At 30.8% G+C, this 17629-nt stretch overlaps 1 protein-coding gene across 1 annotated transcript in view; it reads left to right on the forward strand.

The window, feature by feature from the left end:
- LOC129224912 (mitogen-activated protein kinase kinase kinase kinase 5-like) overlaps positions 1-17629 on the forward strand; it is a 40422-nt gene that overhangs the window by 7751 nt on the left and 15042 nt on the right. Inside the window, exons 5-18 of the mRNA XM_054859459.1 lie at positions 273-419; positions 793-864; positions 2247-2442; positions 2521-2602; positions 4959-5069; positions 5261-5339; positions 7687-7745; positions 7891-7935; positions 10315-10388; positions 10516-10569; positions 10651-10696; positions 10810-10903; positions 12278-12411; positions 17269-17310. Of these exons, the coding sequence (XP_054715434.1) occupies positions 273-419; positions 793-864; positions 2247-2442; positions 2521-2602; positions 4959-5069; positions 5261-5339; positions 7687-7745; positions 7891-7935; positions 10315-10388; positions 10516-10569; positions 10651-10696; positions 10810-10903; positions 12278-12411; positions 17269-17310 (1235 nt within the window). The remainder of the gene's footprint in view (positions 1-272; positions 420-792; positions 865-2246; positions 2443-2520; positions 2603-4958; positions 5070-5260; positions 5340-7686; positions 7746-7890; positions 7936-10314; positions 10389-10515; positions 10570-10650; positions 10697-10809; positions 10904-12277; positions 12412-17268; positions 17311-17629) is intronic.

Genomic DNA, 17629 nt, shown 5'->3' on the forward strand with positions numbered 1-17629 from the left:
AACTTATAGGTTGAAAAAATGTGCACTTTTGTTGGATGCTTTCACTTGTTTTACATGCAAAGAGAGGTTCCTTATAATCCCAAAACATATATCTTGAAATGTTTTGAAAGTGTTACTCTTTGATGACATTTTTAGCATTTATGTTTTCAGACAAAACTCCAGTTTTAAATTCTGTTTTATTATTTTTATTTTATTTATTTATTTTTTTAATGCATTGTTCTTAAAATATTAAGTGTTTATTTGAAAAGTATTTAATAACAATCTTTTTCCAGTCAGCGGACCATTAGCAGAACTGCAAATTGCTTATGCTTGTAAAGAGACTTTAAAAGGCTTGGAATATTTACATTCATTAGGCATGATGCACAGAGATATCAAAGGGGCAAATATTTTACTAACAGATGATGGAGATGTAAAATTAGGTAAATTTATAATTTTAATTATCATTGCTTTTTAATAATGTATTTTTGATTGAAAGACTGAAGTGTTTTAATCATTCAAAGTTTTTTCAAATGAAAGTTTCATTTTTATTCTTATTGAAATGGTTTTGTGGTTGATCTGAAAAAAAAAAATAAATAAAAAGAAATTGATAACTCATAAATGTAAGATTGTGTTGTCAAGGTGCCAAGTACCCCATTATGCTGTCCTAGTTTAAGCACACATTGAATATAATCTGTGAAATGCTCCAATTGTGTTGTAAAGCTGTAGTTTTTTATTTACTTTTAAAAACTAAAACAATCATTATGTTTTTTTCATAACATTAACCTAGAATCTATGTTTGAATTTTTTCTTTAGCCGACTTTGGAGTATCAGCACAGATCACTGCCACCATAAGCAAGCGAAAATCTTTTATTGGCACACCATATTGTAACTTTTTCATTGCTTGTATCTTTTTTTGTTTTTCTTTTCTTAGTAATTTATTGTGACGAATAGTTAACATTTTTCTCATGAGGGGCTGTCCATAAATGATGTCACATTTTAAGGCCGATGGAAGTTCATGAAATTTTGAGTTTGTGCTGGGAGGGGGGGGGGGGAGGAGAGTATCAAGAAATGGGACATCACACATTATTTATTTTAATATGTGTATGATAAACAGCATGACATGTGACAAATGAAGGGGAAGGGTATGCTGAAGCGTGACACTGAATGGAAGTCAAAAATGTTGGAAAAAAAGTGTGACACCATTTATGGACATCCTTCTAATACTACAAATGAACAGTACCAAATAAAATGGCTATCATTCATAAAATTTTCTAAATTATTGTATCAATCACTTTGTTGATCAAATATCAGAAGAACAGATTTGAATGTAAGATAACAAATGATGGAATTTTATTGCTTGTTAGATTAACAAATGGAAAATGCTAGAATCAAAGTATTATATATAATCAGTAAGATTTTTTAAAAGATGCTATTACTTTTGTATCGAACGTACTAAGTGCTTCTGAAGCGCATGCTTTCTTAGCACTTATTTCTTCCAAAAATGCACATTTGAAGCTATTATCCCAGCATCCTAAACAAAAAATGGGAATAATAATAAATTAATTAGTGGAATTGACCCATTTTACCCGCAGCATTATTAAGTAATCAAAGTATTTTTTAAATAATGCTTAAGATGAAGATTTGCTCAGGCAACTGAAAGGCATGAATGCTAGAAGATTGAATTGCATAAAATGTGAACTTTTAAGAACATGACCTAAAGTGAATTTCCGAAGTTCCTGCAAAAACTCCAGGAAACAATGTCTGGTGCACTGTGGAATCTAGGAAAAAGAATTAAAAAAATGACTTATACATCTTTGTAAATGTTGTTAATTATTTTAACAGTTAAGCTCACACCAAACGTAAAATATAGGGGCCAATTTTTTAAAAGCGTAATAGCCCGTCCCGAAAGGAGAGAAAAGAATGTTAACTGTTGCATAATTAAAACTTTTAGCAGAGAAACATATTTTTCATTGTGCATTCACATATTCTTTGTGTCTGCTGGGGTCAAAAGTTTGCGTATCCACATCGTTTCTGTTATGTTCATTTTACACTGGATGCTAACTATAAGTTTAATTGTAGACAGATTATTTGACTGCATAATAGTTGTATTGAAGAACTCATTGGGGGAGGGGGGGGGGTTAAGAATAGCAATATACATGTGAGTGTGAGTATATGTGCACTATATGATATGCTAACATTTTCTTTGTTACTATTACCATTTAATTTCCAAAAAAAAATTATAATTAATTGTACTTTAACATTTTTTAGGATGGCACCTGAAGTTGCTGCAGTTGAAAGAAAAGGAGGCTATAACCAACAATGTGATATTTGGGCTGTTGGGATTACTGCCATTGAGCTGGCTGAACTACAACCTCCAATGTTTGACCTTCATCCAATGCGGGCTTTGTTTCTAATGTCAAAATCAGGATTCAAACCTCCTACATTGGCAGATAAAGTGAAATGGTTTGTGTATTTCTAAACTAAAAATGAGGTTTTGGTTTATTTGTTTACATTTATTGATTAATATTTCTATATTTGAAGGTCAGGCATGTTTCATCATTTTGTCAAAGTGACATTAACAAAAAATCCTAAGAAAAGGCCAACTGCTGAGAGACTATTGCAGGTAACAAAATTTCAGTGCTTTATTTTCAAATTTTAATTATGTTTGAAATTATTCTTTAATCAAACTGGAATGCAGGTAAATGTGGCAGTAGTTTATTCTGAATTGGTTGAGGGTGAAACTTACCTAGTGTACACAAGAATTCCAGGGATTTCAACTGACAAATCCTGGAATTCTAGTACTTTAAAGGTGTTTACGTTTGTGAATGAATTCATACCATCATCATTTCAATAAATTCATATGTAAGGCTTTCACTTGAGGCAAGAGCAAATATTTCATGACAACTGCGGGATGTTCATCACACATAACTCTTTAAGGGTGTTTGACAAGCTCACCTTGTCATTGTAATTTTACACTATAGATGTGTTTGACGAGTCCTACTCATCATGCAATTTTAAAGTCAGCATTTCTACGTGTGTGATGGAAATAACTCGTCATATTAATATATTCTTATTAATTTCAAACGCTGCCACCAGATGGCAGCATCAGACAATTTCTTAGAATAAAAATAGAGCGATGCTTATAAGCGCTTTTGTGAGAAAAGACTGATGTTATCAAATGATTCAAGTGATTCTGAAGATGAGATTTTGGATCATTCTGACTTTGAAAGTAGGTCTGATGACGAAACAATAGTCAGGTTACAAATCAGTTACAAGTTACAAGTCAGGTGAGGAAACAAACATTTTGGATTCAGCGCAGAAATAGTTTCAAGTTCTGCACAAGCTCCACCGCATTTTCGATTTGATGGAAGGCCTGGAACAAATTTTCAGAATAGAAATTACAATAATTCCCTAGACTTTTTGAATTATTCATAAGTAATTATTTGGTGGAAATTGTTGTAAAATAAACTACCTTCGCGATAAGCATTCCCCAATGCAGTGCGCGGGCGGGAAAAAAAACCACCTACTTAAAGGGTTTAACGGGTACTTTCAAATTCAGGAAGTACAAACAATCATCAGTAAGAGAGGGCTAACACATAATACCATTAAAATTCTTCCTTGCCTTCCCCAACAGAAGGTATGTGTGACAAAACAATCGCTTAGGGTCATATAAGCGTGACTACATTTTTTTATATTAATAATTGCAAAATGAGATGAAAAATTCTTCATCTGAATGTTTTTAATAATTTTCATGCACTGTAAAAGTTATTAGTTAAATCAAAAGTTTTGGAGTAATTTGCTGTGATTTGTTTATGGACTGCCAAAAATAGCCATTTTTTGGGACAATATTTTGGAAGGTGGCGGAGCAACTTTTTACAAATTCCTTTTGGCTGCACAACTTTTTTACATGCGAGTAGCAATTTTCAAGATTTTTTGGATCCAGACCAAATTTACCCTCATATTCATTTTCACTTCAAATGGGTTCTACGTTGGGGGGTTTGCACAGGGTTCTAAAATCTTTCTGATTTTCAGCAGCTGTCATAGTACTTATTTTTCTCCCTAGGCAAGCATAGAGCAGTTCATCACAAATACATTTCACATAGTGTTTTTCCCCCAGAACAGTTGTCTCTGGTTACAGTGTTTTTTTTTTTGTCCAAGGGTGTTTGAATTCCCCCCCCCCACCCCCCATTTTTTGTTCTGCAATAAAACTTTGTTCCTTGTTTGGGAAAAATGCTCTAGGAAGTGTTGAGATGTTAAACACAACTTATAAGCGCAGTCCTATGATAAAAATTGAAGTTTATTATTAAATTTCACTGTTCAAAAAAAAAGGGGGGGGGACTGTTGCTCAAGGGAGAAATGGACCAGCAAAAATGTCAACAATAAAAAAGTGCTTCAGCACCAACAAAAAGCCAACAAAGCTCTGGATAAGTTATTTGCCTTATTTTTTATTTAGGGATTCAGTTAACCAATTTTTTTTTTGTGTTCTTAAACTGGAGACTTTTTCCTTCATTTTAAGATTAGTTTGAAAATTTGTACAAGTTTTTTTACGCTCCTTCATGTATATATGTCTCTGTGCATGAGAACCCATATGTAATATTTAAGGGGGGGGGGTTGGCTCAGATATTTTCCCTATGGTTTAGCAGGATATTTATCCCATGGAAACCGATTTCAGTACAGATTAGAGTCATTAAAATTTGAAATTTTTAATAACTTATTTATTAATGGCTGGAGAAAAAATGTTTTTCCATTCTTGCAAAGAAAAGAATATTAAATGCATGGACGTTCTAATTTCTAAGAGCCACTTGTCCCCACTCCCCCATATGAGTGGGCATGTCTCTGTGCTTTTAGATGTAGCAATTTATCCTGTAATTTTCAATGCTTTTTATAATTATTACTATTTAAAACAAAATTTATTGCTGATAGATTGTTTTGTTTAATTCAATTGAATGTTATGAATAAGCAAAACATTATTTTTTCAGCATCCTTTTTTGGCAAGAAATTTAACGAAACAGTTGGCTAAAGATCTTTTGGATAAAGTGAATAACCCTCATGCACACATTAATTTTACAGATGAAATTGATGATGATGGAGTAAGTATTTTAAACATCTTCCAATTTTTCTTAATTTCGATATTTCTATATAATTTTTGCTTGTTTTATCAATGCATAATAGAAAGTTCAGTTGTCAGTGCAGACTTTTGTTTTCATTTTGCATTAGTTCTGAAAATTCATTCTACTCTAATGCTACGTCTAGTGTTTCATGATTTTCATATCCAAAATAGATACTACCAGATGTTCCTCAGCGGATTGCTTCTAAGAAACCTGCTCGTGACAAGCAACGCACAAGATCAGAACTTCACAGTAAGTTATTTCATTTTCTTTTAAATTCTAGTCTGATTGTTTATTATAAGTCTATCTTGTTTTTTTTTTTTAAATTTAATCTGTATTCTCTCTATTTTATTTTAGTTTATTTTTTAAAGGTTTTTAATGCTAATAAGGAACAATATTATGTGCATTAGTAAATAACTAACCTATTAAAACTGCTAGGGAAAATTTTACAGCTAAAAATCGTTGCCAAAGCACGAAATTTTACAAAAAAAAAAAAAAAATGGATATGTTCGTTTAAGTTTCATTCTGAAAGGATATGAGCAAAAGGATATAAAGTTCTTCTTACTTTCTTTTTAGCACAAATATACTTGTTCCTTTTTTAAGGCTATGAGATATTAAAATATAGTACATATATATCTACAGTGGCTCCCAAAAGTGTTCGTACACCTACAATTTTCAATGAAATAGGCCATTATCCATTGGTTAGAATTAATATTTCGGAATAGGTATTTTATTATAAGATCTATGATCTATATTTAACAATACTTCATGAAAATTTTTAATAAAACATTAAAACATAATTTTTAAAAAATCAAAAACCAAAAATTGCCGGAAATTTTATCTCACAAAAGTCTTTGTACACTTTGAAAAAGTGTCAAAACATTAGTAAATAATCTAATTTTTTACAAAGTTATTATTTAGTAGAACATCATGCAGTATCATCAAGAGCTTTTAAACGTCTGGGAATAGATTTCATTGTTTTTTCTTTCTTTTTTTGCGTAATTTCTGAGTAAGTGTTCAACCCCAGTTTGAGTCTTACTGTTTCTAGCTCTATTTTCGTTTCAAAGCTGTATTTTCGTAATCTAGCCCCTAGATATCTCTAAATATGTTACATTAAGTTCAAATCTGGAGATTGAGGGGGTATTTCTAAGCTTAAGGACAATTTTTGAGGCACCAAACGCAAACGTGTGCTTCTTATCGTTATCTCGATAAAAAAACAAATTTTGGGCTAATAGTTTAAAATTGCTTTTTAAAATATTTAAAGGAACAGCATGATTCATTATTTAATCAAAAAATTCCAAATTTCCAAGTCCTGATGCTGTAATGCACCCTCACATTAAAACACTTTCACCGTCCTGATTAACTGATCCAACTAAGTTCTTCAGATTAAATTCCTCATTTTTTCTTTTATTTACAATTATACAACAATTTAACCCAAAATGTTAAATTTATTTTCATCTATAAGTAAGACGTTGTTCCAAAACGTTTTGAGCTTATTTATCATTGATTTTGCGACGGAAAGCGTAAGCTTACTGTTATTCGCACGAACAAGAAAATTTCTGCAGGAAGAGGTCCCATTTAATCCAGTTAATCAGAGAACTTGGCGAACAATTTTAGGTGAAAATTAAACGTAAAATGTTTCATTTAATTCTGCAGAAATTTTTTCAGCACTCAAATGTGTATTTTTCATAATTTTTTTAACTGTAAACCACCGATCACGCATTGTTAACTTTGCCAGTTGACCTTTTCTTACCGTGTTTTCGATCCTATTCTTGTCTTTAAAGCATTTTATCAAGCACTTCACTATAGAATGGTATAAATTACCTAATTTAGAGACATTTCAAACCAATTTACCGCTACTGTGAGTAAACAATTCAAATTTCGAATGGTGTTTGTGGTGTTTTTCAAATACCAGTCATTTTAAAGTAATAAGCACAATATTAAGGAATAAATAAACAAAAAATTAAAGCCAAATGACTTTTAAGGGTCAACACAATGCAAAAATAATAAAAAAATGACATATGATAGTTTTAATCATGAATTTATTCGAAAAAAATTGAGTGTACGACGACTTTTGTGGCGTATTATTTCTCCGTCTCTTCATTTTTTAACAAATTTCAAAAATAAAATCTGGCAATATTTTGAAAAAAACTACTGAGTTTTATTCAGAATGGCATAAGAATGGTGTGAAAAAAAATTGGACTTCATATTCAAATTCAGTTTTGCGTTATTTTGGTTTTACTACAAAATTTCAAGGTGTATGAACATTTTTGGGAGCCACTGTATATATAGTGTATTTTTTGTCTTCCAAAGCTCTTATTGTAAGTGAAAACACAATATTATTACTGTCTTTCATAACAGGGGAAGAAGACAAGTGCTATAATTCATATTTTTTCATTACAAGTATAGAAAATGTCATTTCTCCATTATTAAAAATTTCTCCAAGTTCTTCATCCATTGAAAGATAGGAATATTTTTTTAAGTTTGCATCACAATAAATTATTTATCTTCAAAAAGAATTGTAATTGTATGTATTGCTTTTATTTAAAGAGTTTTTATAGAATGGACTTATTGCTGTAACTTTCTTTATATTTTATAGTGGAAAGTGTTAATTTTGATGCTCCTTTGCTAACTGCATTGTCAACATCTACAGACCAGGTACTCTTAATGTCATTTCATTTATTAAAAGTTGTTAAAACCAATTTCATTAGTGTATAAAAATTCTTTGCTGTTTGGTTTTTAACTATTAAATTTTGTTTAACTGAGCGTTTTTAATGTGATTCCTGTTTTAATGTACTTAAAGCCTCATGAAGAATCTGTTGTTTCTGAAACTTGGGGTATTTCAGAAGTGAGTATCTTGAATTTTTAACTTTTTTTTGTAAGAAGAAGAAATATTTATAGCAATTTTTGCTTATTACAAATTTTTGCCATTATTTTATTTTGTTATTTAAGCAGGCTCTTTACTTGTTTTAAACTTTCTTTGAATTGTATTTTCTTAAGCCCCTGTAAAGCTTTGAAAACAAAAAAATAGTTAATTAACTTGTTAATATATGTTCTAACTCATGTTTGTGATAAGATTTTGTCTTTTTTTACTACTTTTTTAATTTATGCAAAACTCCTTTTTACATTAATCTTTGAATTGCAGGGGGTCCAGCTTCTGGTTTATGTAGGGTAGGGAGTCATTATTAAATTATGAACAAACATACTGGAAGGGGGGAAGGGGCATAAGTGTTATATTCAGGCACAAATGGTTTGGGTGGGTCCCTCCAGTAATTTCTTGATACTGATATCTTCAAAATGCAATTATAGGCTATCATTGTTTGCATAAAGCAGGAGAGGGGATGTCATCACTCCCAAGACACTCTTCCTGAATCTGTGCTTGCCTCGAATGGATTAATCAAAAAAAAGCTTAAAAGGTCCACTAAAAGTTTTTTGGCCAAAAAATGGGAATCATACATGACAAAAACAAGATTACTTATGTATTTGTTTTCAATAAAAATGCATGAAATATCCGGCAAGAGTTTTTTGCCGAAATATTTGGGGGGGGGGGAAAAAACGTACTTTTTATCCTTGATTAATAGTTGATTTTTTAAATTTCTGTTGTACATTGAAACAAAATTCATTACCAATTATTTTTTGATGACCATCTTATATATAAAAATGCAGTGTCTGTATATTTGCTACAGCAAAGCATAAGAACTAGTGGATGGATTTATTTGAAATTTTTACACAACTGTAGAATAGTGTCCCAAAAACTTTTTATCCTGACAATTCTAAATATTTCACAAAGATTAATTTAAAATATTTATGTCTGATTAATGATTTGTGTGTATTCTTGCCCTTTGTTCAGCTAGAACTGAAATAAATACTTAACCCATTACTAAGGACAGCAAGAAATTCAGCCCTTTCACTCATCTAATATCTAAAAATACTGCTTTCAATTTCATTTCTTCAAGGCTTAAATGAAAAAAATTATGTCTAACAAATATATTTATGCATTTTAGCCTATTTTTAAACAAAGACTGAAATAAATATTCAGCCCATTGACAAAGGGACAGTAAGAAACTGAGCTCTTTTAATCATTTGTTTAAAAAAATTGATTAAAATGACTGAGTTTCTTATTGTTCGTATTGCAACAGGCTTAATATATGATTTTGATAGTAAACATACAATTACAAAAACAATACATCTCTGATTGTCAGTGGTTCTACACGTGACCAGAACTCCATTTAATATTTCCTGTTTTCCAAAATTTTCTCACAAATTTTTCTTCCTAGAGTGCAACACATATTATATAAACGTAGTCATAGAAACGACAGCAACAAATGGATTTACATCTTATGTATACAAATGCAGGGACCATACATTAAAACGCCAAACTCGAAAAGTAGTCAATAAATTAATTTGAAAATTTCTCACAACATGTCTTTTCTACATAAGACTGCTTTTTTATAGCTTTTATCCCAAAATTTTGAAGCATTTCTTGATAGTTTGTTTTTAGCAATTAGGTTTGACAAATAAATTTTCTTTGAATGAATTACTACCGAGAGCAGGCTTTATAAGTAGGGACTGTTATCTTTTCTGAAATGGGAATATTTGTAATGGGAGCGTGTCTTTCATTTTGCTCTAATTGCAAAGCTTATTTTAATTAAATTCTTGTTTATGGAGGGCCAAATTTTGTTTTCTTATAACTATAAAGTGCCTTTGTATTTATTCATCTTTTCTTCAGGATAAGGTGCTTTTAGGACTGCTATTATTATTCTAATAGGGGATTTTAATTCTTCACAGAGCATTCTTGAACCTTAGGTTAAAAAATATGTGCATCTTAATAAAAAATAAAAGAGAGAGTAAAAGATTTTTTTTTAAGCATGGGAGGAGATCTGTAAAAATTCAAGGGACTTCCTTTAAATTCTTTGCACGGACATCGCCGTGTGGGTACAGCTAGTCACATAATAAATTCAGTATTACATAATTTCCTTCAAGAATATTTTTAGCTTTTATGACATCAAACTCAAGTAATATGTTTGATTGTGACTAAAATATTTTAATTCCACAATTAGCTACGTATACTTAAAAATACCAAAAATATGCATTTTATGTTTGAGAAAAAACATATTACATTTTCCTGACTTTTTTTTTTTTAACTTTACAAGCAAGGTAGTTGTTGTATTTTTTTTTACTGTGCATACATCTTCAGATTCCTGTACTGAAATAATTTTTGGTTTAGGAATCTGCACAAAATGAAGTTTATGATTTGCCAACAGCATGGATGGAACATGATGACATTGACATCATAAGAAGGTACTCATGCATATTTATGTTAAAGTTGTAATGTTAATTAAAATAATTAATGGATTTCACACATGTACAGCTATTTATTTAGAACCATAAAATGCTAAATTCTTTTCCTTTAAAATTTTATTTATAGGGACGGGATAACAAATTCTTCAGAGGAAGGAAGAGATTTTCAGTTTACTCAACAGTAAGTCTTTTTCTTTTAGACATTTTTAAATCATAGCAACTTGAAAGAGTGAATATCTAGTAACACTGTAATCATTTTTAGGGCAACCTTACCACTTAGTGAAAGAGGAGACTATTCTACTGTCGAAGTAAGTTTATTGCTTTATTACTCAACATTTTTACTCTTCTCCTTTTTAAGTAAAACAAAGAGTTTGATTTGAAATAAATGCATTTTAAATTTAAATGTGAATGTCATTCACAGAATCGGGAAACGTGTAGTGAGGAATCAACTTCATCAAGCCAAAATGAAATGGAAACTGCTCCTAATCAAGAATCCAATCAGTTAGATGATATAGGTATGCAGTTAAGTTCAATAAATTTATTTGCATTTTGATCTTTTATGAGGTGTTCCAAGAAGTTATGTACGACTATGTTTGTGTGACCAACATAAAAAAGTTAACGCATGGAGTATTTAGTATTAAAACGAGTTCAATCCATGAAGTTTCGGATGTTTGTTTTTTCATGACTTGACACTGTCTACAGGCCCACACAACAAAGCCATTGGGAAGGAATTCCTTTCAATCAGGTCAAAAACCCGCTTTACATTAAAACCAGCTCAATCCATGCAGGTTTTAATGTAAAGTGGGGGGTGTATTTTATGAAATAGACCCAGTCAAAATGTACAGGTTACATCAACAGAATTATTGTAATAAATTGCTCAAACAATGACCAGTACATGGCGTAAAATTCAGATAGCAGTTGATTCTAATTGGAATTTGAACAGGGAAAAAATGTCTGATTGACTTAAAAATAAGCTCGATCCAAATTGTTTTTATCTCTATAACTATTACTCCTAATTTAAAAAAGAAAACAGAAATAAGGTCTTACACTGATTGTTATTAAAACAAAAAAGGAAAAAAAAAGTTTGCAGAACCTGAAATGTGAAATGTTTTTTGTCTCTCCTGTAATTTTTTAAACGATGGATTGAACTGTTTTTTTATTTAACTCCTCACATGAAGTAGTGCATGAAAATATAATATTTTCCTTTGATGACAACACAAAGAGTGCTAAAATGCAGTTACCAGAATATACCATAACTTTGTAGTTCATAAAATACGCTACGTACGTTTCCAAAATATTATGAACATATGATACATATTAAATAAAATTCCCACTCGATAAAAAGCACTTGTCACTCTACTGAGCTTGTTAGGTAGTGCTTCTAAATCAGTGTGCCCTGACAAGGTCCTTGATGTGCTACAATAATTTTGGAATTATAGAAAAAAGAAGCATGTTTTTATATGTGCAAAAGTTTCCAACGGGACACAAAAGGTGGACTATAATGCTGCTAGATTAAATCCCCCTGTATATTGAATTCAACTCTCCTGCCCCCCCCCTTTTTGAAAGCATTCTTATTTCTGAAGTTCTTTATCAGGCCCGAATCTACAGATTTTGGGCCCCCTGCAACAAAATCTGTAGCCCCTCCCCCTTCCCACAATATCCCAGAGGCCAGCAGTGTACAGTTGCAACATTAATAAGTCTTGGTGCTAGTTTTTTGCAATTTCTTGAGCTTTTGGGCCCTTTAAGGACGTTCCCCCTTGTACTGGGGGTCTTCATGTAAGCAGATCCGAGCTTGTTCTTCACATGCAATGTTTATTATTTATGCATGCATTTGTTTTAGTTTTGTCAAAATAAAGGTTTGTATTAATATGAAGTGTGCCTCTTTATAGAGCGATATAGGATTGCTACAGCTGCCAATGTAAGCGATCTTCCTGAAGAACCTTCCACACCTCCTGTAGAAATGGAAATGTCTCCACCTGAAGTTCCACCGAGACCAAGAGACAAAAAACGAAGCACACCTCCTGTAAGTTCATTTTAAAAATGGAGTAATTGCAATATTTTAAATGCTAGTGTGAGGAGGAAGGAGCATATTAACTAAATTCAATTTTGGAAAAACATTTTATTCATAATTTTCTTCCATAATCTTACTTTTTATTCAGATATTTTTTCAAATGCTAAAAATCAATGATTTTAAAGACATTTTTTCTAAATGTATCCTATTTTAGAATTTAAGGTTTCTTCTTTCATGCTTTTTGCTCATGTTTGTTACACATATGGCAAAAATTTAGCTATGTAGTAATATCTTAATCTACCTTTAAATACATACATGTGCATAGTTACCAAACGTGTTTTTCTTGGTTAAAACTTAAGAATTTAATTACTTTTATGTCTGCTGCTGATTGCTGCAAAGTATGTAAAATATAAATTTGTCATAGATTATTTTTCAATTTATGCTGCAACTAGGGTTGATAAAAATCACGATCAAAATAGAATTTTTGAAATTTAAATGTATTTAAGTAACATTTGATGCTAACAAATAAAGCTGTTAAAGTTAATGTCTAAATCAAATAATTCTTTTTATATACAGTAGACCCTCTTTTCACGCAGGTTTATTTTACACGGTTTAAGATTTGACACCTTTATTTTATTTTACCCGGATCAGTTTCAGTTTTACGCGGATGCGGCAATGAAAACATATAACATTTTCCTCTCTTTCAAAATCAAAACTCCTAAAGATTGCAGATTACACGTAATAAACTGCATTTTGGCGAGCTAATAACCGAACTTGGGCCCCTGGAGAGATTTTATGCGATTGGTTAAAGAGCTCTTTCCAGAAGTGAAGTTATAAAACTAACAATAGTTCAGAACTCACTGGAAGAAGAGCTTTTAGGAGTGACAAAGGAGGCCAAAACCAACGAGGATACCAACGTTGGTGACGCACAACCAAAAACGTCCACTTTGAAAATTTTGTGCCATTCCTAGCAATAGAAATGATCTTTCTGGTTTGTTAGTGAAGAAAGATTCTATCATGGAAATGATGAAAGTGATCATGGATGTGTTCATACTCTGCAAAGAATTATAGAGAAAAATTCTTAATGACTGCCAAAAGACTATCATAGCCAGCTCCTCTTTATAAACAGAACACGAAATTAGTTTGTTTTCTTTATGCATGTTGCGCGTAAAAGTCAATATAAGTACACATTAAACTTATTACACAATTAGTCATCACTAGAATGAAGTATTTTTTCATCTATGGAACCTAACCCCTACTTTAACACTATTATTAGATCTCAATTCAGGCGACATTTCCATGGAAAGTAACTCCCACGTAAAACGAGGGTCTACTGTATAAAGAAAAATATGTATAGTTAAAGTTGGCTGGATTGGATAATTTTAGCCACATCTGGCATGAACTGCAGGTGCATGTATGAGTTTGACAAAAATTTGCTATAATATAAAGTCCTACAGCCAGACAGATCTATTTCCCAGACATTTTATAGAATCAAAATAAACAATGTCTTTCCCTTTTCTAAAAAAAAAAAATAAATAAATAATAATAATAGTAATAATAAATTAAATTTTGAAATTAAAAAAAAATGATAGTGTAAATAAAGAATAAAAATAACATTGAGCATTGAATAATCTTCCTCAAATAATGATTTTTTTTTTTGATAAAAGGACCCTAAAATTAAATACGTGATTAAGAAAAGAACAAGAAGTTCTGTCTAGAACTAGATGAGCCTACTTTCCCGTATACCCATACTACTTTCTAGTACCTGATCAATATTCTCAAAAATAGCTAAAATCGCTAATTTTTTCAAACATATTTTAAAAATACTTTAAGCTGATTTCTAGGAATAAAATAATCCCCACTCATCTAAAAAAATTTTATGCGTAAAAAAAAAAAAAAGCAGCAACTTTTAAACAAAGCAGCTAATACACTTTTTTCCATTAAAAAAAATCTTTAACAGCTTTCAAAATGAGAAAATAATAATTAAAATTAATCAGCTCATTAAAATAAATACATCATATCAAAAAAAAAAATCGTTTCTTTTCCCCTGTTGCCAAAAAACATTTTTTTAAATGAATTAATGTACTTACCAAAACAAAACAAAAAAAAAAAAAAAAAAAAACAATAAAATGTCAACTTAAAGAAATAATTTTCTTTGTCAAAAAAAAAAAAAAAAAAATCGTCTGCGCATATCTTTATGTAGAAACATAAATGACTTTGAGTTTATTCGCCAAAAACCGAGTACCTAAATTGAAACTTTAGCGTAAAAATAAAAACAAGTCATATCAACAATAATTATTTCACAATTAAAACCATAGCTGCGGAGTCGGAGTCAATCTCATTTTGAGATAAAGGAGTCGGAGTCGAATATTTAAGAATCAGGGTCAGTCATTTGTCCACCGTGTATAAATTTTTGCCAAAACTACGAAGTCAGAGTCAAAGTCGGGGAGTCGGAGTCCGATTAATTGTCGGGCACAGGAGTCGGAGTCGAAGTCAAGTGCCCCTAAATTCTCGGAGTCGAAGTCTGGAGTTTGACGTCAAGAGTTATTTCCAACAAAATTTGTTTGAAGTAAATCCGCCTTCAAGTACGGAATCTTCATTGACTTTCAGTTTCCCCGTAGGCACTATTGTTAAGGGATTTGAACTGTTCAAAATTAAACGGAAAATTGTTCGAATCAAAAAGCTGCGATACGTTCACATATTAATGAGACGTATTGCAAAAAGCAAATACGTCTCATTAATATGTGAACGTATTTTGTTTTACTGTTATGATTTAATGGAAGGTGAAGAGGATTGTATGATTGTTTATTTTTAAATGAATAATTAATTAGCTTAAGTCCTAACAGATAAATGTCTAATCTAATTTATTATGCCTAATTTCATTGAAAATAAATATTTAGTTTCTTATATATCTTTTGCAAGTTCTTTGTTTTTAAATTTTATTGCTATTTTGAATTTTTCTTTTTTTCTTCAGTTTTGATTTACTTCATTTAATAACAATATGAATCATTGATTTTTCTTTTATTAAGATTGTTTATTATTAATATTTGTTTGTTTATTGTTTTTTCTAATAAAAATATTTTGATATTTATGCCCATAAAAATTCATTCTTCTGAACTTCTAAAATTTTAATATTTAAAAATCATGATTTAAATCAATGATTCTTTTAAAAATAATTAACTGATTTTAATCACAACTTAAACCAGGATTTAAATTGCTCAACCATGGCTGCAGTTGTATACTTCACTGTATCTGTAATCATTAACCTACCGTAAAAACTGCAGTATTGCCTGTTTTTTTTTTATATTTGAAAGACCAAATACAGACATATGCAGTTGCCATTTATTATAAATATTTGAGTGTGATTTAAATCAATGGTATAATTTATAGTGTTTGTATTTTAGAATATGTTTAAAATTATGTTTTCAGTTTGCAAAACTAGCAAACAAATACCTGTACCTCAGAGGCCGACTAATGCAAGTCACTGCAGGAGAGCAAAAAACCTTTCCTCTGATGCATACAAAGGATGGGACTTGATCTCTTTTATGCTGATAAATAATTATAAAGAAATATTTTCGATTGATTTGCATTGTGATTTCTCATTGAGGAATAAGACTCTACATATAAAGCAGTAATAACCTGAAAATTGCTATTTTTGGACTACGTTAGTCTGGCTCTGAGGTACAAATATAAGGAATGAGCTCTTGATTTGAGTACAATGAACTCCCTCTATCCGAACACTCTCTAATATGAACACCCTGATATTCTGAACACATTTTGATGGTCCTAGCGAAGCACCGTAGACTTAATATTGGCTTAGCTCGCTGTACTTTGAACACCCTATAATATGAACACTCCAGTATTAGGAACGCTATTTTCAATCCCCTTCAGTTTTCACCTCTCTATATACTGAACATGTCACAATCAGTACTCAGGAATTCCTAAGAATCAAATTGGAAAGCTTAAAATACTTTCACGATTTTGTCACCAATTGAATGGCATTAAACAGAAAATTAATAGAGGAAGAAGAAAAATTATTTTCCTGGATATTACTGCATCACACGAAATCATTCAGCTGAGCAATATGAGCATGATGTTTCTGCCACTGAACTATATTTCAAGAATCCAACCATTGTATCAAGTTGTTTTCAAGATCTTTAAAGTATGATTAAGGAAAATGCGACTGAGAATCACCTGGAAACATTTTCACTTTTATGATAGCACATACCTTGCATGAAGATACATAATGCAAAAACAGATTAAAAATAACTTTATTTTTTCAAGTATTGTACCGATAGCTGTATTACAATATTTTACTGTTGAATGTTACATTAAACATTCAAATTAAAAATAAAATAAATAAATGCAAGGGTTTAGGTCCTACCAAGTTGAATTAGACATGGCACTAATCATCAATCCAAAATTCAGCACCTCTACCTCATTCACTGTATAACTCACTGGGCAAAGTACTGAACATAGTCCACTAGTGCAATAGAATGCATATACAATGCATTATTCAGCCTCCCTCTATAACAAACACTCCCATAATCTGAACACTTTTGTTCGGTTGCATTAGTGTTCAGAATTGAGAGGGCACTGTATTTTGCTTATTGTGTTTTGTGTTATACTGTTATTCGTAAAATTGAAACTGAGCGTAAAACTACAAAATTTTGCTGTTCAAAAGATTTTTGAATGTGTACATTGCAGGCTTCCTTCTATTTCAAAATAACCATTAATATGTAAATTTGTGTTCTTAATAAAATGCAGGATAAAATTGAAACTTTAGTATTAGTTGAAAAATTTTGATTCATATATTTAAATTTAAGGAGTTTATGTTTTTAATTTTTTTGAAACTTTCTCTTTTTGTAGAAACCAGTTTCAAACGGGCTTCCTCCAACACCAAAAGTACATGTAAGTATAATTCATTTTTTATGCTAAAATATTGCTCTTACAATATTATCTTGATTGTGGTTCACCACACTTCATGTGGTGAAACTATTGTTTTTTCCTTTTAGCATGTATTATTTCACTTTTATCAGTACAAAATATTTTATTCTTTCCGATGGGGCTGCATAAGAGACCTTAGACTTTTTCACATTCATTGTGATTTTCCAATATGGCATCTAGTTTTTCATAATTCACCATTTTGTATCTCGCAGCCAAACTAATGTAAGTCACACAATTGCTACTTTACAGGAGAGCGAAAAAAACCGTAGCTTGATGCATACAA

Source organism: Uloborus diversus, chromosome 6, assembly GCF_026930045.1.
Source record: "Uloborus diversus isolate 005 chromosome 6, Udiv.v.3.1, whole genome shotgun sequence".
Classification (NCBI taxonomy): Eukaryota; Metazoa; Arthropoda; class Arachnida; order Araneae; family Uloboridae; genus Uloborus; species Uloborus diversus.